At 36.1% G+C, this 25,765-nt stretch overlaps 1 protein-coding gene and 1 pseudogene across 6 annotated transcripts in view; one reads left to right on the top strand and one right to left on the bottom strand.

The window, feature by feature from the left end:
* BRDT (bromodomain testis associated) overlaps nucleotides 1–25,765 on the top strand; it is an 80,883-nt gene that overhangs the window by 38,051 nt on the left and 17,067 nt on the right. For all 6 annotated transcript variants that reach the window (XM_019414167.2, XM_019414163.2, XM_019414164.2 and 3 more), the window contains 3 exons: nucleotides 7,210–7,268; nucleotides 9,637–9,808; nucleotides 17,090–17,190. In XM_019414167.2, coding sequence (XP_019269712.2) covers nucleotides 7,210–7,268; nucleotides 9,637–9,808; nucleotides 17,090–17,190 — 332 coding nt within the window. The remainder of the gene's footprint in view (nucleotides 1–7,209; nucleotides 7,269–9,636; nucleotides 9,809–17,089; nucleotides 17,191–25,765) is intronic.
* On the bottom strand, nucleotides 14,683–15,063 carry LOC128774198 (protein S100-A11-like; annotated as a pseudogene).

Genomic DNA, 25,765 nt, shown 5'->3' with positions numbered 1-25,765 from the left:
ATGTACTTCAAATTGAGATTTCCAGTTATGCTGAAGTACCATATTACCTTGGGTAGATTTTCATCAACTGTATCAAGCTTAACTCATTCATGTTTTGTTTGTGCTGTTTCACTGATGGTCATGTAGTTGACAAGTAATCACTGCCCCAAGGATGCCCAAGTGGCATTCCATCATTATCCACCAGAAGGCATGTTCAGAATATAGAGCACTTTTCTACCCCAAATTTTGCTTTATTTTGAATGAGATGCTTCTTGTTTGTCATGAGATTCAGTTCTCTTCAAAAAAAAAAAAAAAAAAAAAAAATCCTACACAGAATATTGTCACATCAGGGATTCTTACCTTTTGTAAGAACACCCCTCTTATTTCACTGTGGTAGTAAAGTCTTGCTGGCTTGGAGTCCCTTTTGTTTCACTTTTGGTTCTGTTCAGTTTGCATTTATGTGGTGCTGATTGCTGCATTTTGTTTTTACATTTCTAAAGTATATAGTGGTAAACATTTTTGTTGGATTTGTCATACTAGAAAATTTTTAAATTGATTTAGGGCTGTAATTATACATTATTTTCTTATATTTGACAATAAAGCATAAAACAATGCTGGAAAAACTAAAGTTGCATTTAGAATTTTAAATTGTAATAATTAGCATTTGTAACTTCATCTAATAAAGCATTTGTGGCCTAATAAGTTCCAGCACTTTGTCTTTTATTTGTAAGATAAAGCTGTTTGAGTTATCTAATTATATATTGGCTACTGATCAATAGATGCCTTAAGCATTAGTGGAAAAGTGATATATACAGAGTGCTTCAATAAAATACCTTAATTTCAGTTTCTGATAGATTCTTCCAACACACTGCTTGAAGGAAAGATGTTTATCATCTACTATGTGTTCTTAGAATGGTTCTTATATATGTTTTCCTAACTTTCCAGTGGAATAACTTGGCCTCAGAATTATAATTTTTTTTAACACATTTGTGTTGAATTTTTATTTTATGACTGATGTCCTTGTTTAATGTTATCTTTCTATAACAAGTACTGTTTTTAAAAACATTGTTAAAATCAAAGTAGCACATTGTTATGTTTCAACCTACATTATGAGGGTATATAGGTTTGTGACACTAAGGTCAGTTTTTCTTACATGATAGTATGAATTTGTGAATTTCTTTGAAATTTTTATTGTTTTATAAACATTCAAACTGTGTACTTGGAAACACACTTACATGCATGTTATAAATTGCAAACTCAGTGCTTACCTTAAATGAGCATTAAGTTCTCTCCTGTTTTTTTGTTTTTGTTTTTGCTTTATTTGCTTAACAAAATAAATTAGTAAATGAAGCAATAGGACCTTTGTCTTAAATATTAACTTCACTTGTACCCATTAAAATACCATAAGGCTTTTTACTTCTGGTGTGTAAGCTAAGAACATTTTTTACTTTCTTGACAAAAACTATAAATGAAAGGATTGTAAATTATGAAAAATAATGAAGTCATATCATAGCAATAATAATACTTAATGCAAAATAGTAAAAAGCATCTGCTATTCTTAATTATGTATATGACATTATCAAAGAGCAGACAACAAATCCCAAATCAAGTCTCAGGGTAGAGGGAAATGGAGCTACTTACTGAGAAAATACAATTTGTGAAAATTAGGAATGTCAGCAAAAACTTTATCTGTTACATAAGTACAAATTAACTGAAAAAATATATAAGATTTTGTAGCTTTTAAATTTATTGTGGTTTGTTCAGAACTTAAACTTAGAGTTAGAATATCTTCATTGCCATAACTCTGGTTAATAAGGCTTTTGATTATTCAAGATAGGAGATAAGAATATATTTTCATTTCAAAACTTTAATAGAGGAAAGTTTTCTGATAGAAAGATATTGATCTTTAGCAATTTTTCTTAACCTTTTTAATACCTGCCTTCTAGAATTTTATAGCAGTTTGGCTATATGCAATTTCCTTAGCAAAATCATAATCTTTTGTAATTTTGGTTATCAAGGATGGAGCTCTAAATTAACTTTTATTAGTTCCTTAATATTGATTCATAGTTCTTTAATTATCCTTATTATGAGCTGCTCTGTCTTTACTGCAGTAGCATTGTTTAGATGTGTGAAATGTTTGAATGGTAACATCTGTGAAAAACATTTAAGTGTTGTAAATTGTGTTACAGTTGTTTATTCCACATTATTTAAATGATTATATTTCATGTATTTTCAAACCTTATTTTATGCACTTTTGAAAAATACAGGCTCAATTCTGCTTTATTAAATAAGATTAATTAAATGGCCAAGCTGTGATTTCCAAGGAAAGTTTTATTTAAAAATTCTTTAATTAAAATTTCAAACAAGATATTGAATCAGTTCTAAGGTGGAATTGGAATGAAATCCCAAATCTTTGAAAAATATAAATGAGATATCTTTGGAGTAAAAGCAGTACTTGATTGCAGATTTGTTGTGTTTTGGTTTTATCACTTAAATTATTTTCTTGACTGACATCAGTGTATGCAAGTTGTCATGTGTAGCTTAGTCAAGAACATTTATTAAACATTGGTAAAAATGTAACCCTTTTCTAAATGATTTTTCATAACCTTCAAAATATCATCAAATATCAGATCAAATATGTAAATGAGATTTGACAGTAAAATGAATTCCAGATGCTTATATCCTATGTTAGCTGGGATTTGCTAGTATGTACACAAAACCTATTGAAAGTTTTCTTCTTCTTCTTTTTCTTTTTTTTTTTTTTTTTCCTACTGATAGTTTTCTAATTCTCCACAGCTTTGGCTATCTTGAGTGCTATAATAGGGAGGAATATAACTAATAGATTCAATTCCATAGATAATATTACTGAGAATCAAATGGGATCATCTCATTGGTGGTAGTACTTTTAATTGAAATCTTAAAGAAAATAACTTAAGGAACTGTCTAAATGTTAGCTCAGATACTTGATTAGTGTGGAATAGAATTATTTTTCAGGGGGGGCAGCTGAGTGGCTCAGTCGGTTAAGCGTCCGACTTCGGCTCAGGTCATGATTTCAGGGTTTGTGGGTTCGAGCCCTGTGTCAAGCTCTGTGCTGACAGCTCAGAGCCTGGAGCCAGCTTTAGATTCTGTGTCTCTCTCTCTCTGCCCCTCCCCTGTTCATGCTCTGTCTCTCTCTGAATCTCTCTCTCTCTCTCAAAAATAAAATAAACATTAAAAACAAAAAAAGGAATATTTTTCAGGAATGTTTATAATTTCAGTTGTTTAATAGTTACACTCAAACTCAGTGGTTATGGCATCAATTCTTCACCTGATTAAGACAAAGTAAATTTGTCACTTCATTCATTAGACTTTTTGCTTTTATTGGCTTCAGTGTAATATTCAGAGGAGGAAAGTTATGAAGCCCTTTAACAGTTTCTTTTTTAAAAACACTTCCTTAGTTATGGGTGACTTACAAACAGGACTAAAACAATTTCTCTTTTTAGTTTTACAACCTAGGTTTTCTGTAGAAGTGATGAGGATATGATTTTTTTTTTCATGCAAGGGGAAAAAGGACAAAATGGACTTGGTTCAAGTCCAGATTTTGTTATACCTTTTTTAGGCGGAGAATGGTTTAGTGCATGTAGGAAGTACACAATGACAGTTGGGGAATACTCTTTGGCATTTAAGAGAAATGATTAGTTTATCACTTAAAATTTTAAAACTATGATGACTTTCTCATCAACTATAGTATTTTCAAAGCACTAGAAAGATAAATTCAAAGACCCAGCTTTGATTAAAAACCTATATATATTGAGGTCCACGCTTGAGCCTTGAGTCTTTGAAAAAGAGTGATAAATTTTGTCTTGTGTATTTAAAAATTATCTGTTCAAAAATGGGTCTTGTGTATTTAAAAATTATCTGTTCAAAAATGGGTAAATTTTGTCTTGTGTATTTAAAAATTATCTGTTCAAAAATGGGTCTTCCTGAATAAGCAGGCTGTCTAGAATAGTATTTTCTCAGTATGTTAGAATCACCTGCAAAACTTTTAAACTAGTGTCCAAACCTGAATTAAATATAGAATGGGGCTAGATATATGTGATATCTAAGTATCCCAAGTAACTTTAATACGCTGCTATGTTTGAGAACCATTGACCTAGGGGGTTTTTTGTTTCTACCTTTTTAAATTTTTTTTTTTGTTATAAATGTTTATTTATTTTTGAGAGGGAGGGATAGCACAAATGGGGGAGTGTTGGGGAAAGGGGGACCACAGAATCTGAAGCAGGCCTCAGGCTCTGAGCTGTCAGCCCAAAGCCCAATGCGGGACTCGAACCCACAAACCTGAGCTGAAGTTTGATGCTAAACCAATCGAGCCACTCAGGCGCCCCAGTTTCCACTTTTTGTACTTGGGTTGTGTTTATATATTAAAATAAGTACCAGACACTTCAATGAAAATTGCCAAAGCAGTCTGTAAAGGGAGCACATTTTTTTAGTTCAAAGACAAATTGCTTATTTGGGTTTTTTTGTTTGTTTGGTTGGTTGGTTTTGGTTTTTTAACCAACAGACCATGTCTTAGGTGATAAGTTTGGGCAAATCATTTAACATCTCTGGACATGCTTTTTTCCTATAAAATAAGGTAACAGAACCAGGTAGTGAATTCCAACTACCTTTTTAAACCCTGTTCTGTGTAACAGAAGTGTGATTTAGTTTTCTAATTCAAAATTCTTCAGTAATTTTTTTCTGCTATATATGGCATAACGTTCTGGTTTTGCATTATGGTATTATATTCATATTCAGCTTATTAAACTTTTCTTAGTCCATACTGTCTTCCTGATAACATTTGCTATATCTGGAGCATTTATCTCAGTGCTTTGATAGGTGATGGATATTAAACCAACTCTTTAATCAAATATTCAATTCCAGCTCTCTTTTATTCTATAATTAAAATTTTTTGCCTTAGTTTAAAATGAAAACTTTTTTTAATGTTTATTTTTGAGAGAGAGACAGAGAGCGAGCAGGGGAGAGGGGGCAGAGAGAGAGACACACACAGAATCCACAGCAGGCTCCAGGCTCTAAGCTGTCAGCACAGAGCCAGACACAGGGGCTCTAACTCAACGAACTGCGAGATTATGACCTGAGTTGAAGTCAGATGCTCAACCGAGCCACCCAGGCGCCCCTAAAATAAAAACTTTTCCATCAGAGTTTTATGTTGAGGTTTTGGGGGAGATGTGAAAATAGAACATATTACATAACATGCATAATATGCATTTGTTTAGTAGTTCACATATATTACCCAATTTGAATCTCTTAAGGTGGGTATGCATATTATCACAGTTCCCTGGAGAAATTAGTTGACAGTATATATGTTGTCACTATAGTGCTCAGTTTCATTAAGATTTGCAAGACCTGAAGAGCTTCTTCACTAACTGAAAGGGGATCTTAAACTCGATAGTGAAAATGTATATGTTTGCCTTTTAACTACAAGGGCCAGGAACTCATAAACAGTTTTATGTTTTATGTTTCTAGAAAGTCAACTATGTAAAAGTAGAATGAGAATCAAAATGCTGAGTTTTAGGCTGTCATTAATTATTCTTCTGTCCATAGTCTAAGACTTTTATGAAACATACTGTATCGGATAGTTTTGACCTTTTTTTATTGCAGTATAACTGACATACAATATTAGTTTCAGGTGTACAACATAGTGATTTGGCATTTGTGTACTTTGCAAAATAATGACTACAGTAAGTCTAGTTACCATTCTAGTTAAAAAAATTTTGATGCCTTTTCCTAGTGTCTTCAGATTCAGAGAATTTTTAAAATTCTGAGCTATTATATCAGAAAACTAAGATAACGCCCTTGAATTTTTTAGTAGAACACTAATATATGTCATATTTTATTATACTTAAGAGTCTATGTAAATTGTAGAATAATGTAGTTTGGGTGCATATTTGAATATTTAAGATAGCTGTGTAGATGTGCATATATTATATGATCATATTAATGAAGTCTGTTTTTTTTTGTTCAAAGCTGAAACCATAATTTATCCCCTAAATGTGAAAGCTACCTGGATCTATACCCTCAATCTTTCCTGTCTATATTCTTCCCTTCCCTTCCACCTCGCCCCCAACACTTAAATAATACTTAGTGGAGTGACATTAAGATGGTTCGTGTCATTTCAAAACTTGAATTCTTTAAACTAAAGCACGTCTTTGAGTGGCATTTAGCAATTTTAACAATGTCCAGCATCAAACATTTTAGGAGAGGAAAGAACAGTAACACATCCAGTGGAAACTGATGGCATTTCAGGAAGCAGAAGGTAATTATTAAAATTAGAACGTTTTAAGTTTGAATAAGATTTGGTATTAACCAGCTTTGGTGCCCTGGAGCCTGAAACAAATAATGCTAAGGTGGCTCATCAATGCCCACCTGGAGAGATGGGTCAAGGCATTAACTGGCAGTTTGGTGCTTTATTGCACTGGCCTAGGCTTATGATTGGGGAGGACAGCGCCAGAAAATATTGTAAGATAAAGAAAGGAACTTATGAGTAGCATGTCAGAGATCTCTTTTTATATCTACTGTACCACCAGTGTCTGCTGTAAAGGTATTTCTAAAGGTAAAGAAGGTACTATAAAAACCATTTGTTACAACATAGTTGAGGCTGCCAAATAACTAGAGAGTAAATAAATAATTGTTTGGGATCTTCCCATAATGCTTAGTAAGCAGAGCAGACTTTACCATGAAATCAAATAGCTTCACTTTTCATAAAAGACTGTATCCTCTCAGATCAGTGATATATCCTTCTCTTATAGTAAGTTCTTAATTATTTTAATTAAGTTCCTTGTGGCTGTATTTATGGCTACTTGGTAAAAGATGATTTTGCTATAATTCATTCTACTTGTTTAAAACCTTATCTGTGTTGTAACTTGTTCCTGTTTAAACTGTCGCTTATTCAAGCTCTTTACTATGCTGTTCTTTTTTGCCTAAATGATCCAAATTGAAATTTGTGAGTGGATATTTATTCAATTATGTGGAAAAGAAAATATCCCCTTTAAAACGCAAGTATCTCTTTAGAATTTTGACTGATTCAAAGGGCAAAAACCTGGTAACTATAAGAATTTCTTGATTTAAGAGGTTGGTATTAAAGACATTTTCCTGAGATGACCGTTCTATTTTTAATATGAAAACAATTTATAATTTAAATCGTAAGGTTTTAAGCTAACAAATATTGAAATATTTATTTATATACATTTGCAGAAATGTTTCCTAAATTTACTGAAGCAAAACAGAATGATTCTCCTAAAGAACAAGTAAAGGTAAGTTAATTCCTCCTTTTTTACCTTAGAATTTAAAAATGTATGTTATAACTCAACTGGTATAGTAGTAGCTTCTTTAAAATTTGTTTTGATTTTGTTTATAACGAAGAGCTGTCACATTTTCAGTTTGTCAACTAAATACTCAAAGATTTCTTCTTAAAATTGAATACAGGAAGTATTTGGCTACATTTTTCTAATAAGATATAACTGTTCTATAAATCATATTAGAAGAACAAATGATAGAAGTTTTGAGTTAGTCTTGAGAGTAAATACAGAAGAAAGGCCTTGCTTTCCCTATGTGCACACAGTAGGATGTAGGGTGCACACAGTAAGGTGGAATTTCTAAAGGGAGTAGGAAAATGGTAGGCAGGGTTTCTAAAGATAAAGCTTATAATTACCGGCTACTAATTTTAGCACATCTATCATTAGTAGTTGACATGCTTTGACAAGGATAGAAGTAATTTTATCTCTTACTAAACTAATTCAAGTTGTAATTCTCATTAAAGCTTTAATCCTCTATACCTTCCTGAATATAGAATTACAGGTATATACCTTTATTAAATTATAAATTAACATCATCTAACTAGGTTACAGATGTACAACATAAATACGTGTGTTGAGGGAGCTCTCTATTATAATTATATCTTATCTTATATATATTATATAAGAGATATATATAATCATCCTGTTAAGAGGTTGCATGATTAGTGCGATCATCTATTTTCATAATTGAGAAAATGTAGAAGGAATATATATACTATCTGAAGGAGAAAATGCTTAAAATGGCTTTTAAACTACAGGGAAGGGAAAGAAATGGTTAGTACATTGACACAGATTAGGGACTTACTTTTTCTAAACAGAGGTAGTAGTGCGAAGAGAGGCAAAGAAGCACAGAAGTTGTGTTCAGGGAAAAATGGCAGCAGAGGGTATTTGTCAGGGATTAGTTGGCTTGGGGGACATAATAAAGAGGGCTTTGGACACCCAGATGAAGTGGTAATTAATTTGGTAGACAAGAATGAGTTCTCAAAGGTACAGATTGTCTGTTGCCATAGATTTTAGTGGAATCAAAATTATATCAATGAACTTTGAAAGCATCCTCAATACATAGCATATAAAATGCTGTCTTTTTATTTTAATGTTTATGAGGGAGGGAGGGAGGAAAGGAGGTAGCAGAGAGAGAGGGAGACACAGAATCGGAAGCAGGCTCCAGGCTCTGAGCTGTCAGCACAGAGCCTGATGTGAGGCTCAAACTCACAGACTGAGATCATGACCTGGGCCGAAGTTGGATGCTCAACTGACTGAGCCACCCAGGTGCCTCTAGAATGCTCTCTTAATGATCTGTTTGTGGCCAGAATTTTTTCAGTGTCACTCACTGAGGAACAAAATGCCCGTTGATAATAAAAGAGGGAATTTTTTTAGAAATATGAGTAAATGCATATATTTGTGTGTTTCAGAAAGTGATTTTTTATTGATTTAAACCTCAGCATTTGACTTTAACTTTGCAGCTTGGGTCTATATTATTGTTGGAACATTTCTATGGCATTAGTTTTATTCAAGCTAGCATAGGTATTCATACACTTGCCTTATTTACTCACTCTAACCCCTTTATTAGATGGAGAAAGACTGTCTTACTGATCTCTGTACTATCTACAACTCAAAGCTTAGTAGATAAGGTACCTGGGCTTTGGTACTATAACTTAGCTTGTGACTAAATAATTGTGAGATTCTAGGAAAGTTGCTTTTATTATATCTGAGTCCTATTGTAAACTATAAACGGGGATAATAGTTATATTGAACTCATGAGATTATTGTGAGAATTGAAGAGCTTTATATAAAGGGTTTAGCCTGGTGCCTCACACACTGTAAGCATTTAATAAATGTTAGCTATATAATACAGTTGTTACTTACTAAATCAGAATTTTGTTGATAGTCTTACAGGTCAACTATCATGTGATTTTTACCCACCCTTCCCATTATGCCTATAATTCAGTAAGGTAAAGGGGGTAAAAGAAAGCAGATTAGTCTCTAGATTTGGTATAAAAGCTTACAGGAAAGCATTTGGAAATAAGCAGCACTATTTAATAACATATGTAAGTTTGTATGTATTATTAACTAAGATTATAGGCTTTGACTAACTCTACCTAAAACTATAGGATGGCCAAGTCTTTTAATCTTTCCACACCTTATTTTTCTCATCTGTAAGAATGGGATAATTATACCCTATAAGTTTGTATGACTTAAATAATTATATCATAGTTGAAGGTAGTTTTAAATTATATTCTTTTCCTCTCTGTTTCTACTTTTTTAGTTAAACTTCTTGTGTGGTTAAAACTCTGAAAGACAATTGTCTTTATCTTTGTCTTAACAGATACAGTCTTCTGTACAAGATGAAGCCTCTGCAAAAACTACCCTTTTTTGTCAGACTTCATATTCATGTGAAATACCACCAGATCACCATCAGTTAGCATTTAATCATCAAGAATTAGAACATTTACACAGTGTGCAAAACATTTCGTCTTTACAAATTCTGCCTCCCTCAGGTAAGAAATTAACTAGTTAATAACTACTAAATTTCAGGTTAGAAATAATCACTGAAGCACATAGTTAGAAATTATCTGCTTTATTTTTAAAGGTATTCATTACATTTGAATAAGAAAATTATATGTACAGTTCACATGCAATTTACTTTCATATAGATTATATACATTGGCTTGTGGGTCAAATACTAAAACCTTTCACTGCCAGAGCCCATACTACTGAGTTCTGAGCAGATTTGGGAAATGTAGCTCTAATTTCCATGATTCCTATTTGAGTTGGAAAGGTAGGATGGAATAAGGAAAAGATAGAGGTTTTATAGGTAGAGAAATAAATTTTATACATGAGAAGTAGTTTACAGCTAAGGAAACTTAGGACAAAAATACTTGCCTAGTGGTAGTTCCCATTTACCAAAATCATCTTCCAAACCTGGCTAAATTTTTATATTGTTACATTCATTTGACTACAAATATCTTGTCTGTTAGTCTTGTCAGAAGTGGAGTTATTGCCTGTCTCGTCCTGATTCTCCTGCCGTGTATGCCACAAACAATAATTCTCCGATACTGATGAGCCCAGCTTAAGGAGTACCTGAACCTTGAGATAGTATTCAGGTCTAGTCTAGAGTCAGGTGTGAATATTCCTCATCCATGTCGCCTTCCCTCTAGTAGGCTGCCCACCAGTTTCTATTTGGCCTTCCAAGGGCAGGGGTTTCTCCAAAGCAGAAGAAATTTCTAAATTGTTTTACTACAGTACAGATTAGGAGGAAGAGAGAAGTTTTGATCCTCCTTTAGTGCTTCCAGTGAAAGCTCTCTGTTCTGTGTTTGAGTATTTCATTTTGTATGTAACTCAAGTTATAGCTCTTCAGTGTGGAGAAGGGAATGGAGATCAAAATAGAAAATACCTAAAGCAACACTGGAAGGCATCCCAGGAATTAAAGAAAAAAAAAAACAAAGATCCAAACTATAAAATATTTATATCCATCCTTTTGTGGAAAAAGGTTTTCAAAGTATGCAGGAGCATAACTGAAGATGTGTTAATTCTAGGTCATGAATTATCTTGAATGCAAGTGTTGCATTTGGGTCTTTTATTTTGCACACAACAAGTAGCTTTGTTTTTTGTTTTTTGTTTTTTTTTTTTTTAACGTTTATTTATTTTTGGGACAGAGAGAGACAGAGCATGAACAGGGGAGGGGCAGAGAGAGAGGGAGACACAGAATCTGAAACAGGCTCCAGGCTCTGAGCCATCAGCCCAGAGCCCGACGCGGGGCTCGAACTCACAGACTGCGAGATCGTGACCTGAGCTGTAGTCGGACGCTTAACCGACTGAGCCACCCAGGCGCCCCTAGCTTTGTTTTTTTTTAACGTTTATTCATTTTTGAGAGACAAAGCACAAGCAGGGGAGGGGCAGAGAGAGGGAGACACAGACACTTAAGCAGGCTTCAGGCTCTAGCTGTCAGCACAGAGCCCGACGCAGGGCTCAAACCCACGAACCGCGAGATCATGACCTGAGCCAAAGTCAGTCACCTAATCGACTGAGCCACCCAGGCGTCCCTCAACAACAAGTAGCTTTAAATAGTAGCCTAACAAAATCAGATTTTATAATCGGAACTGATTGCTGCTTAACTGTTTAGGGGACAGACAGATTTTAAGATGAAGATGCTCTGATGTAGGTGGAACCAAGTAAGGAAGCTGAGTGCTATGTAGTCTAGGAGAGAAATTATACGAGGACCATAACTGAGGCAGTAAGCATGGAAAGATGTGGATAAATTAGAAGAATATTTTTGTGGCACAGCGCATAGGCTTTGTTAGAATGAATGTCTCACCAAGGATCCAATAGTTAGATTGAAAATAAGAGGCAGTGCTCACTTTGGGCGTATTTGAGGTACTAGAGTATCTGATTAGAAATATATGACTAGAAGTAGGTTTCTAGAACTAATAGGATATAGCAAGAACTATAATTTATGAATCACCAGCGTATAGAAGCTACTTGAAGCTGTAAGAATGGATGAAAACATCCAGGAAAATGTACAAAGCGAGAAGAGGAAGGTTAAGGACGAAATTCTAGGAAACAAAACTTCCTCAGTAAAAATTTTAAAAAATTAGTTAAAAGACGATGTTATCAAATCACCAGAGTACAAAAGCGCCACAAGAGTATACTACAGTGCATTAAAGTAAGATGAGGAGTGAGGCTTAAAGTTGGCAGTTGAGATTTTTTACTTTCGCAAAAGGTTTTTTAGTGGCCATTGTGATTGAGGTAGAAGCCAGATTTTTGTAAATTGAGAAGTAATCTGAATGTAGCCAGTCTTTCAAGAAGTTTGTTGGAGAGGATAGCTGTAACTTTAACAGGAAAATAGGTGGGAGTTTTGTTTGTTTTGTTTTTTGGGGTTTTGGTGTTTTGTTTTTTGTTTGTTTTCTCAGACTGGGAGAAGTTGTTTTGTTATGTTTGAGTTTTTGAATCAGATTTGAGCATGTTTGAAGGTTGATCAGAAAGAGCCACAGTAGGGAAAGGTTGCTGTTTTCATTATAGCACTTTTGTAGAACAATTGATAGGGATAGCCCTGAAGAAGAAATAGACAATGGAAAACCAAAAGAATGCATTCATGATGGTCTTTTGTTCCTATTTTGAGAAAACACCCTATCTGTGAAAAGTCAGGCTTTCAATATCTAAGTCTTCAGTTGGGGTAAGTTTATTGTATTTTACTTCAATTTGGGCTTATATGTGATTGTGAGTAACATAGTGTGTAAAAGGAATTTTGTATGATGCCACAGATGCTATTCTGTTGCACTAACCAGGTTTTTCAGAACCCAGTGGTTTGCATTTGCTAACTGTAGGTGGCACTATGCCCAAGGGAAACTACAAATGTATACAAGCTAAAATATATATAGAAGTTTACTTTTCTGGAGTTTAATCTCGATGGAAATAAATTTTTGGTTAAGTCTTTTAAACAATAAAGATTTTTTTCACTTAAGTTTTCTTAACAAAAAAAACCTTGAAAAATGTTAGTACAGAAAAGCTTTAAGAAATTGAATCAAGTGTTGTCAGCTTTTCCCAAAATTACTGCCATCATCTCCATATGAACTAGAAGAAGCCTCTTTTTTTTTCCCCTTAAAATAAGTTGAAGCTCTTAGTTATAAAGGATTATTAGTCTTATTCTTATTACTTATCCATTTCCCAGCTTATAAAAATCTTCACTCAGTTGTATTAAGAATTAAAAAAAATACTTACGCTGTCATATCATTGTGAATTAACATGGCAAATGAAAAGCTTAATCAAAGAGTTAGCCATCAAGTAGGAGAAATAAACAATTGGGTATGCGAAATAAAAATAATGTTCCCTAAAAGAATCAAAATGAAATTTAAGGAGGTGAGGAAGGCAAAATTACCTGATCTCTTTGGCAGATGTGTATTTTACAGATTAAGTTATCATTTGAGCTGGATATTGGAGGAAGAAGTAAGACTTATCTATGTATATCTAGGACTGAAAGGCATTTTGGATGGAGAAAACAACATGAATGAAGGTATTTAGGCAATCAATAATTGGATGTGATTAAACCTTTGGTTGGATGAATAGGAATATGGGGAAATGAATTTGGGAAGGTAGACCAGTTCAGATCATAAAGAACCTTGATATCTAGAGACTTTGGACTTAATGGTAATGGTATAGTCATTGGGGAGCCAGTGAAGGTTTTTTGTTTGTTTGTTTTTTTTTTTTTTTTTCGAGCAAAGGGTGTGCTTCAAAGTAATTAATATGCCAATATTATGTAGGCCAGTTGGAGGAATGGGCCATAGGGAACAGAAAGAAAATAGCAATTGTGTTTTTGCAGTAGCAGAAAAAAAAAACAAAGTGATGGAAAGAAGGAAACGGGAAAGGCTAAAAAATTATAAGGGTCAAACAAGCAGGTCTGCAAAAGATGAATATATGCTAGGTTTTAAGAACAAAGGAATATAAGCTTCAGTGACTCAGAGAATATGGGCTAGATACTGGTCCGGGTTGCAGAACATAAGTCTTAGGAAAGATGAGTTCTGTAGTGTTTTGGGTACTAGAGGGTAATCCCCATAAAAATCTTTTTCGGAAAGTTGGACCTTAACATACTTCCTAGGCTTCTGTGATACTATTTTCTTGATCGTCCCATCTCTCAGAATATTCCTTACAGATATCTCTGTATCTGCCTTAAGCCCTTAATATCTTTTTACTTCAGGGCTTTCCAGCCATGTTCCAAAGCCTAGGTTTACTGAGCTAGTGATCCTCTCCACTTTCATAGCAATAGGCTTGGAGCAGCCTTCCCATTTACCCAGATTTTCCATACATTGATCATTTTCTACTTATTATAACATGTAAAAGGTTGAAAGGCAGTGATCTATACATTGTGCCTAAGTGATCTTGGTGTCTGTTACTTCTGGTCTCATTTTTACAAATCAAGCATCGAGGCCCCATGCATGTTTATACACCTCTGCTGACCATCTTTCCTTCAGCATCTCATAGGTATGTCAAGCACAGCATGCCAAAACTGAATTTCCTGATTTTAATCTTTCCTCTTTAATTTTTTAATTTTTTGCTTTAAAAAACACTATGACTGGTGCGCCTGGGTGGCTCTGTGGGTTAAGTGTCCAACTTTTGGTTTCGGTTCAGGTCATGGTCTCCTGGTTTGTGAGTTCAAGCCCCACATCAGGCTCCATGCTGATAGTGCAGAGCCTGCTTGGGATTCTCTGTCTCCCTCTCTCTCTACCCCTCCCCCACCTCAAAAATAAATAAACTTAAAAAGATAAAAATAAATTATGAGAAATAAAAAACACTATTACTTTATTAACTACCAATAGAGCTAGCCTACATGGGGCAGTGGATGCTCTGGGCTCAGGGTACATGTAGGATGTGAGGAGGGGATAATGATTGAGAGTCTCTTTTGAAGGAGAGAGTGTGGTCTGGAGGCCAGGCCCAAGAGCACCTCACATTTGCTTCTAGAAATGGGTAGACCTAATAAAGTAGCCATGGCAAGACATGGCCATTCCACCAGAAAGATGCAGAAATTCTTGGAAATCTAGCTGTCCATCACAGTTGAGGTCTAGTTTTTTCATCATACAGTCTAGGACACCAGGGTCCTTCCAGTTCTTTAGGAAGACTTCCACTTCTGTATTCATGAAGGCTGGGAACTCTTTCTTGGAGAGGTGCAGTTGTTAGCCTCCTTTCCAGCATACTTGTGGGAAACAGCAATCAGAAGCTCAATGCACTGCTCAGTCTCAGTAGGGCTGGATATTTTTGCCATGTCTATGTGAAGCAGGCATGGAGCCTGTGACCAGGCAGTGGCAGCACTGCTCCTTTTTCATTCTTTTTTTTTTTAATTTACATCCAAGTTAGTTAGCATATAGTGCAACAGTGATTTCAGGAGTAGATTCCTTAGTGCCCCTTACCCATTTAGCCCATCCCCCCTCCCACAACCCCTCCAGTAACCCTCAGTTTGTTCTCCATATTTATGAGTCTCTTGCTTTGTCCCCCTCCCTGTTTTTATATTATTTTTGTTTCCCTTCCATTATGTCCATCAGTTTTGTCTCTTAAGGTCCTCATATGAGTGAAGTCATATGATGTTTGTCTTTCTCTGACTAATTTCACTTAGCATAATACCCTCCAGCTCCATCCACGTAGCTGCAAATGGCAAGATTTCATTCTTTTTGATTGCCAAGTAATACTCCATTGTATATATATATACCACATTTTCTTTATCTATTCATCCATCAATGGACATTTGGGCTCTTTTCATACTTTGGCTATTGTTGATAGTGCTGCTGTAAACATGGGGGTGCATGTGTCCCTTTGAAAGAGCACACCTGTATCCCTTGGATAAATACCTAGTAGTGCAATTGCTGGGTCATAGGGTAGTTCTATTTTTAGTTTTTTGAGGTACCTCCATAATGTTTTCCAGAGTGGCTGCACCAGCTTGCATTCCCAGCTCCTCTTTCATTCTTAATAACAGCACTGCCACCACCTATTTCAGCAAACTGAGTCATTTAGCATTTAATTCTCTTGACATGCATACTCTTTCTACATCTTAAATAATATGTGGCCTCAAGCACAGAAGGGATGTAGTTATGTACTTAAAGCTATACTCCCTGTTTTTCCCTTCCTTGTTGAACTGAGAAAACATAGGTATGTTAGGCCATGTAGGGACATACAAATTTAAACTTTGTTCTTTCATTCATGCCTCTAGTTTAACAGTTTTTTCTCACCCTTCCATGATCACTCCCATCTCTTAACATTCCTCTCTTTTTCAAGCCTCAACCTCAACTAGTAGGATTTGGCCAGAGAATCAGTCAAGGGATTGACAGATGGTAGACGGTTAAATGTAAGTTCCTACATTATAGTATGTAAGTGGCCAGGATTTTGTGACCTTGGAATCAGTTAACAGAGATAGTAACTTAGTTGTCATTTGTCTCTTCTGACCTTTTGCTACTTGTTAGGGCCCATAGTAAAGAACTAGGGAGAAGTGAAAGAGAAATGACTCAACTAAGTTTCTGCATTAGGATATTCATGGTTGCATATGCCAGAAAACTCAGTTCGAGATGACATGAATGATGTAAGTAATTTTGTTAGTTATATACAACCACTGGTCCAAAGGTAGGTCAGTCTAGGCATGGTTTGACCAAAGCTTAAGGTATTTTTCTGTAGTTATCTTTACTGGTGATAAGTGAAACATTTGTATGCAAGTTTAACAGCTAATACAATTGCATAGTTTGTTCTTTTTACCTCAGAGTCAAGCCAACCTCTTGCATTTCGTACATGTTATCTTCTCACTAGCTAGTCTAGGTATTTAGTGTCTTAGTTCTTCCATTCTTTGTGTTTTCTTTGTTTTCAATTTGACCACCAAGAAGTATCTTTCCCTAGGATCCCTGCATTGGTGTAGGCCTGCTCTTTACTAAATGACTCACTTGTGTTGGGGTAGGATTACCATGATTGATTTGGCCTAATGAAAACCCATCTTTGGAGCAGAGGTCATTCTGCACACTGGGGGACTGCTATACCATGGGGACAGAAAAAACAGATTTTGGTGGGTGGCCACTGTGTCAGCTATCCTTTATGAAGACAAAACAAGAGGACATAAGTTCCAAGCAAAAAAATGTTTATTTTTCAGTAGAACAATTCCTCAACTAAGAATATTCCAAAGTTAAACAGCATAAACAAATTAATCCTTTTGTTTTCGTAGTTTCTGACCTGGGTTGGGGGGGAGAAGAAGTCAAATTATGGACAAACAAGATGAAATATCTTGATTATACTATTCTAAAAATGTGTGCATCTAGGTGATTGTGAACAACATTTGAATGGCCTAACTATGATGCATCAGTCTGGTGATAATGACACAACGGTGTTAGAATCTGAAGGTCCAGTACCTGTGCAGAAGGTAAGAGTGATGTTACTTTTTTTCCTAACAAATTTGAAGGGATTTAAAATTGAATATAGAAGTGGCACAAGAGGTGTTTTAAGCCTTAACTTGAATGAGATTTTGGATCTCTAAGCCTATTTAATAAAAAAAATTTTTACCTATCTAATAAAATTTAAAAAATTTACTTGTGAGCAGCACCGCCCCCCATCCTGTATCATCAGTTCCCATGCTTGTGTTTAAGTTTTATAATGCTGCATTTGCCAGCTATCCAGATTTTAAAGCATGTCATAAAGCTGTCTTTTAGAATTTGTGGTGGGGGATTTCCTAATGGAGTCTTTTTGTGTACTTAATCTCAAACCACACATTGATCATCCTTTCGACAAATATTATAGATGTTTGGGATACATTAAATAGCTCAGCTACTATTCTAGGCATTTGAGTCATTCTCAGAAACTTACTGTAAAGGAGGTGTTTATATACCTTGTCTTTTCCTTCTTTCCCTCCCTCCCTCCCTCCCTCTCTCCCTTTCTTTCCTTTATTTTTCCTTGCAAATACGTCAGAGGACAAGTCTTATTATTTCTTTGTTTCAGCACACTTAGGAATATGATTTTACCATAAGGAACACACTGATTTGGTCCTTGTGTTTTCTTAGTATCTTTAATTCTCTTTGATAATGTGCTAATAATTACTATCATCAAAGATTATGTTTAATTTGGGTGTCTTGTTATTGATAAGAACCATTTAAAAAAAGTGTCTTTTCTGATAATCCAACATTAATTTTTTTATTTTACTGGTTTTTGTTTTATTTAATTTTTCAATTTTTTTAACGTTTATTTATTTTTGAGAGAGAGTAAGCAGGGGAAGGGCAGAGAGGGAGACACAGAATCCAAAGCAGGCTCCACGCTCTGAGCTGTCAGTGCAGAGCCTGACATGGGGCTCGAACTCATGAGCCATGAGATCATGACCTGAGCGAAAGTCAGATGCTTTACCAACTGAGCCACCCAGGTGCCCCCTGGTTTTTGTTTTAATAACAGAAGTGCCACCTATCCCCTTTACGATGGAAAGAATAGTGCTGCAGAGTTTATTTACTTTAAAAATTTTATTTTCGAGAGCGAGAGCAGGAGAGGGGCAGAGAGAGAGGGACGCAGAGGATCTGAAGCAGGCTCTGTGCTGAGAGTGCACAGAGCCCAATGTAGGGCCCAAACCCACAAACCATGAGATCATAACCTAAGCCAAAGGCAGACATTTAACTGATTGAGCCACCCAGGTGCCCCAGTGCTCCAAAATTTCTTAAATATTTGGCTTACTGTAATCTTTATGTTTCTAATTTAACAACCCTGTTTATAATTTTGATTGAGCCAAAATAAAGTTTAAAAACAATAAGAAAATTTCCAAAAGGGCAAAAATAAGCAGCAAAACATCTAGTATATGTCATACAGTTGAAGTTTGTGCCATAGGTGAAAGTGACATAAGACCACTCTGATTATTTCCAATGTCTAGCATGTAGCAGGAACTAAAATGTTGACATGAAAGCTAAAGGAAGAATGGGATTCTGGGGCTTGTTCTCCCACAACAGACTTTCCATTCTTGACATTTCCTACCATTGCTCCCTCACTGTCAGTAGTATTACCTCCTATTGAAAAGAGAGGCTATGGAATTTTGGTGCTAGAAGAGCTCTTTGAGAATTAGTCTATGTGAATAAACTGCAACCCAGATGGTTCAAGCATCCTGCCCAAATAAGAGCTGGGACTAAGACCAAAAGAATTTCAACAAACACTCAGACTCTTGTCTTTTTACTTGGAAGCCCTAGCTTTGCCGTTTTTCTCTTCTGCCTCAGGAAAAGATGTTTCGTTACCAAGACTAACTCATCTCTGTTCTTAATTCTCTTGCATTCAGCAGATTTATTATAGTGGAGGTCTCCTACCATCTCTGTAATCTCTATTATTTTTTTTCTTATTTGTGCCAGTATCATATTGTCTTGATGATTACAGCTTTGTAATACATCTTGAAGTCCAGGATTGTGATGCCTCCAGCTTTGGCTTTCTTTTTCAGGATTGCTTTGGCTATTCGGGGCCTTTTCTGGTTCCATACAAATTTTAGGATTGTTTGTTCCAGCTCTGTAAACAATGCTGGTGTTATTTTGATAGGGGCTGCATTGAATGTGTAGATTGCTTTGGGTAGTAGCATCATTTTAACAATATTTGTCCTTCCAATCCATGAGCATGGAATATTTTTCCTTTTTTGTGTGTCTTAATTTCTTTCATAAGCTTTCTATAGTTTTCAGTGTATAGACTTCTCACCTCTTTGGTTAGGTTTATTCCTAGATATTTTATGGTTTTTGGTGCAGTTGTAAATGAGATAGATTCCTTGACTTCTCTTTTTGTTGCTTCATTATTGCTGTATGGAAATGCAATTGATTTCTGTGCATTGATTTTATATCCTGCAACTTTCCTGAATTCATGGATCATTTCTAGCAGTTTTTTGGTGGAATCGTTTGGGTTTTCCATATAGAGTATCATGTCGTCTGCGAAGAGTGAAAGTTTGACTCCCTCCTTGCTGATTTGGATGCCTTTTATTCTTTTATTGCTTTATTCCTCTTTGCTATTTGGATGACTTTTATTGCTGAGGCTAGGACTTCCAATACTGTGTTGAATAACAGTGGTGAGAGTGGACATGCCTGTCTTGTTCCTGACCTGGGGGAAAGCTCTCAGTTTTTCCCCATTGAGGATATTAGCGGTGGGTCTTTCATATATGGCTTTTATGATCTCAAGGTATGATCCTTCTATCCCTACTTTCTTGAGGGTTTTTATCAAGATAGGATGCTGTATTTTGCCAAATGCTTTCTCTGCATCTATTGAGGATCAATGTGGTTCTTGTCCTTTCCTTTACTGATATGATGTATCACATTGATTGTTTTGCAGATATTGAACCAGCCCTGCATCCCAGGTATAAATCCCACTTGGTCATGGTGAATAATTCTTTTAATGTATTGTTGGATCTGGTTGGCTAGTATCTTGTTGAGGATGTTTGCATCCATATTCATCAGGGAAATTGGTCTGTAGTTCTCCTTTATAGTGGGGTATTTGTCTGGTTTTGGAATCAGGGTGATGCTGGCTTTATAGAATGAGTTTTGAAGTTTTCCCTCCATTTCTATTTTTTGGAACAGCTTCAAAAGAACAGGTGTTAACTCTTCTTTAAATGTTCGGTAGAATTCCCCTGGAAAGCCGTCTGGCCCTGGACTCTTGTTTTTTGGGAGATTTTTGATTACTAATTTGGTTTCCTTACTGGTTATGGGTCTGTTCAAATTTTCTATTTCTTCCTGTTTCAGTTTTGGTAGTTTATATGTTTCTAGGAGTTTGTCCATTTCTTCCAGATTGCCCAATTTATTGGCGTATACTTGCTCATGATTCTCTTATTATTTGTATTTCTGCAGTGTTGGTTGTAATCTCTCCTCTTTCATTCTTGATTTTATTTATTTGGGTCCTTTTTCTTTTTGATCAAACTGTCTAGGGGGTTATCAATTCTGTTAATTCTTGCAAAGAAACAGCTCCTGGTTTCATTGATCTGTTCTACTGATTTTTTGGTTTCAATACCATTGATTTCTGCTCTAATATTTATTATTTCCTGTCTTCTGCTAGTTTGGGGTTTTATTTGCTGTTCTTTTTCCAGCTCTTTAAGGTGTAAGGTTAGGTTGTGTCTCTGAGGCCTTTCTTCCTTCTTTAGGAAGGCCTGGATTGTTATATACTTCCCTCTTATGACCACCTTTGCTGTGTCCCAGAGCTTTTGGACTGTGGTGTTATCATTGTCATTGGCTTCCATGTACTTTTCATTCCATTCATTATTTAGTAGGATCTTCTTTCATCTCCAAGTATTAGTGGTCTTTGCAAATTTTTTCTTGTGGTTGATTTTGAGTTTCATAGCGTTGTGATCTGAAAATATGCACGGTATGATCTTGATATTTTTGTATTTGTTGAGGGCTGATTTGTGTGCTAGTATTATCTATTCTGGATAACATTCCATGTGCACTGCAGAAGAATGAATATTCCACTGCATTAGGATAAAATGTTCTGAATATATCTGTTAAGTCTATCTGGTCCAGTGTGTCATTCAAGACATTGTTTCCTTGTTGATTTTCTGTGTAGATGATCTGTCCATTGCTGTAAATGGGGTGTTGAAGTCCCCTACTATTATGGTATTATTGTAAACAAGTTTCTTTATGTTGGTGATTAATTGATATATATATTGGGGTGCTTTCACATTTGGAGCATAGATGTTTATAATTGTTAGGTCTTCTTGGTGGATAGACCCCTTAATTATGATATAATGCCCTTCTTCATCTCTTGTTACAGTCTTTATTTTATTTAAAGTCTAGTTTGTCTGATATAAGTATGGGTACTCCGGTGACCATTAGCATGATAGATGGTTCTCCATCCCCTTACTTTCAATCTGAAGGTGTCTTTAGGTCTAAAATGGGTCTCTTGTAAACAGCATATAGATGGATCTTGTTTTCTTTTTTTTTTTTTTTTTTTTTTTTTTTAACATTTATTTATTTTTGAGACAGAGAGAGAGCATGAACAGGGGAGGGGCAGAGAGAGAGAGGGAGACACAGAATCAGAAGCAGGCTCCAGGCCCTGAGCCATCAGCCCAGAGCCCGACGCGGGGCTCGAACTCACGGACCGTGAGATCGTGACCTGAGCTGAAGTCGGACGCTTAACCGACTGAGCCACCCAGGCGCCCCTGGATCTTGTTTTCTTAACCATTCTGTTACCCTTTGTGTTTTGATTGGAACATTTAGTCCATTGACATTTAAAGTGAGTATTGAAAAATATGAATTTATTGCCAATATGTTGCCTGTAGAGTTGGATTTCTGGTGGTATTCTCTGATCCTTTATAGTCTCTGCTGCTTTTGGTCATTTTTTTTCTGTTTCATCTTTTCTCCCCTCAGAGAGTCCCCTTTAAAATTTCTTGCAGGTCCAGTTTAGTGGTCATGAACTCCTTTACTTTTTGTTTGTCTGGGAAACTTTTTTATCTTTCCTATTTTGAATGACAGCCTTGCTGGATAAAGAATTCTTGGCTGCATATTTCTCCAATTCAGCACATTGAATATATCCTGCCACTCCTTTCTGGCCTGCCAAGTTTCTGTGGATAGGTCTGCTGCAAACCTTATCTGTCTTCCCTTTTGGTTAAGGACTGTTTTTCCCTTGCTGCTTTCATGATTCTCTCCTTTCCTGAGTATTTTGTGAATTTGACTATGATATGCCTTGTTGATGGTCACTTTTTGTTGAATCTAATGAGAGTTCTCTGTGCTTCCTGGATTTTCATGTCTGTGACTTTCTCCAGGTTAGTAAAGTTTTCTGCTATGATTTGCTCACATAAACCTTCTACCCCCTTTTGTTTCTCTTCATCTTCTGGGACACCTATGATTCAGATGTTACTCCTATTTAATGTGTCACTGAGTTCTCTAATTCTTATATTGTGTTCTTTTGCCTTAGTTTCCCTCTTTTTTTTCTACTTCAGTATTCTCCATATGTTTGTCCTCTATATCACTGATTCTCTGCTCTGCTTCATCCATCCTTGCCACCTGGCATCCATTCAAGATTGCATCTCAGTTATAGCATTTTAAATTTCATCCTGACTAGATGTTACTTTTTATCTCCACAGAAAGGGATTCTGTGTTTTCAACTCAGCTAGTATTATTATCATGATTCTAAATTCTGGTTCAGACATCTTTCTTGTATCTGTGTTAAGGCTCTGGCTGTCATTTCTTCCCGTTCTTTCTTTTGGGGTGAATTCCTTTGTCTTGTCATTTTGGAGGAAGAAATAGAATAAAATAAAAAATTAAAATTAAAAAATTAAAAACAACACAAAAAAATCAAATAAAGGATGCTAGATCCTAGGTGTGTTTGGTCTGGTTGTTGAAAGACATTTGATAGAATTGAGAAAAAAGGGAAACAAAAAAAGAAAATGTTTGAAAATTTAAAAAAATTAATAAATAGCATAAAATGAAATGATGAAAGTAAAAGAGAATAAAAATTTACAAAAAAGTAAAAAATATAGAAAAAAATTCGTTTTTATAAAAACAGAAAATAAAAATAATTTTTTTCTCTTTGTATTCATGAAAAAGAAAAGAAAAAAAATTGAATAGATGGACCAGTGAACAGAATGGAATACGATTGGAATTACATTCAGTTTTCCCTAGAAGTCAAACTATGAAGCACTCTATAGTCTGTAAACTAAGCAGGCAGAGAGATTTGTGGTATTCTTCTAGGCTGTGGTTGGCACAGTGGGACAGGGCTTGTGTAGCAGGTCCATTCTCCACTAAATGGTGCTGCTTAGTTTACTGGGGTGGATTGTTTTAGTGCATGTATTTTTGTATATGCATGCTTGGGAGAGGTGAAAATGGCATCACCCAGCTACCTTGTCTCTGGTATCAGAATTCTGTGTTCTCCCGACTGGCAGTCAAGCACCTCTCCTTTTTCTCCAGCTTCTATCCACTCCTTGCTTCTACACCATCTGCTACCAAGCCATCAGCCTGCCAGGCAGTACCTCCCTCCCAAGTTTTATCTCAGATAGGGCTGTGTTTCCAAACCCGTCACTTCTGAGAGCCCTGTGGCTTTGACCCACTCAGACACTCTGTGGGACTGTCTCTCTGAGCAATGGCCAGGTTCTGGCCTGCCCCCAGAAGTGGTCACTCAGCCACGCTGCTGCAAATGCCCAGAGCCTGCGGCTGGATGCCAGCCCACCCCCAAAAAAGTTTGTGCAATCGTGTAGTAGCAGTGTTTCAGGGATTATGGTAAATTGCAACACACATCTGGCGCCAAGCTTCACCACCCCCTAACATCCTTATTCCAACACTAGCAAATGTGGCTGTTTGCTGGAGTCCGTGGGCACCTTTGCCTCTGTGGAGGCTGCACAGCCTCTACCAAATGTCTTCTCAGCAGGGGAACCACCTCTCCCCATGTGGCCTGAGGACCCCTCAGACCTTGCTGTCTGCTCCTCAGGATTCATCCTTCCCACCGGCGCTCCACCAGGTATCGAGCTGCAGAATTTCAGACTCTGCACTCCCCTGTTCATAGAGTCTTAGGGGTATCCAAACCCTCTCCTTTCTCCTTTTTTCTTTCTCCCTTTCTTGTTAAGTCACTTATGGGTGTTTGCACTCTTTGTCTTCAGCTGCTTTTGGGGGAGGGGGTGCTTTTCCTATACTCTGCCCTCCTATCTCTGTCCTCTCTCTGCAAGCAAAAACAGCTCCCTACCCTCTGCAACTTCTCTCCCCAAGTTCACCTCTCTGTGCTGCATCTGCCGAGTTCTGTGGTTCAGGTTATGCAAATTGCTGTGTTAATCCTCAGATCAATTTTCTAGGTGTGAAAGATGTTTTGGTGTTGATGTAGCTGCATTTCAGGGGCCAGAGATGCAAAAAACTTCCATGCTGCTCCGCCATCTTGGGCCCCTCCCCCTGAAGACGACATGCTTTAAATCACTTAAGTAGCCAAAGGAATTCTGCAACTCATTTTTAGCTCATTCCATGGGTAAGAACAAAAATAGGGTTCATGGGCAATTTTGGAAGCACTTGTGAAGGATATCTAGGTGACTCCTGGTGATGTTTGACTCTCTTTAGTACTTCAGGATAGAAATTAAGGGCCTGTGAGTATATATAGTCATAAATTTTCTTATGCTTTATTTGGGACTCTTGACAAGTTCTCCTAGTATTTCATGGAAATCTGTGAAAAGAGTAAGTAAGCATACTTATTAAGGAGAAAATTATCAAAAAATAAATTTCAACAGAGGATGTTTAGGTATTGTATACTTTCCTACCATAGCTAGGCAGGTTAAATCTTTTGTTTTTATTGAGAAATAATTGACATACAACATGTTGGTTTTCTGATGTACAACATAATGATTCAGTATTTGTATATAATGATTAAATATTTGTATTTATTGTGAAATGATCGTCACAGTAAGTCTAGTGCCACACATAGTTACAAATCGTTTTTCTTGTGATGCAAACTTCTAAGATCTATTCTCTTAAAACTTTCAAATATAATACAGTATTATTAAGTATGGTGACCATGCTATACACTACGTCTGCAGGACTTATTTTATAACCAGAAGTTTCTACCTTTTAACCCTCTTCACCCAATTTCCCCACTTGTCACTACCCTCCTCTGACAGCCACCAATTCATTTTATCAAGAGTTTGGTTTTGTTTGTTTTAATTCCACATACAAGTGAAATTAGACAGTATTTATCTTTCTCTATCTGCCTTATTTCACTTAGCACAATACTCTCAAAGTCAACCTATGTCATTACAAATGGCAAGATTTTCTTCTTTTTGTTGCCTGAATAATAGTCCCTTACTTGTAATGTTCCATTATTGTATGTGTACCACATTTTCTTAATCTACTCATCCATTAGTGGACACCTAGATTGCTTTCATGTCTTGGGTATTGTAATGAACACAGGCACAGTTTTTCTAGTCAATATATGGCCTTTTCATTTTGTAGATGGTTTCCTTTGTTTTATAAAAGCATGTGGCTATCCAGTTTTCCCAATGCTATTTACTGAAGGGGTGCCTGGGTGGCTCAGTTGATTGAGCA

This window comes from Panthera pardus, unplaced genomic scaffold (genome assembly GCF_024362965.1).
Source record: "Panthera pardus isolate Hobbes unplaced genomic scaffold, ASM2436296v1 HiC_scaffold_11, whole genome shotgun sequence".
Classification (NCBI taxonomy): Eukaryota; Metazoa; Chordata; class Mammalia; order Carnivora; family Felidae; genus Panthera; species Panthera pardus.
This window is presented reverse-complemented; position numbering and strand designations above follow the sequence as displayed.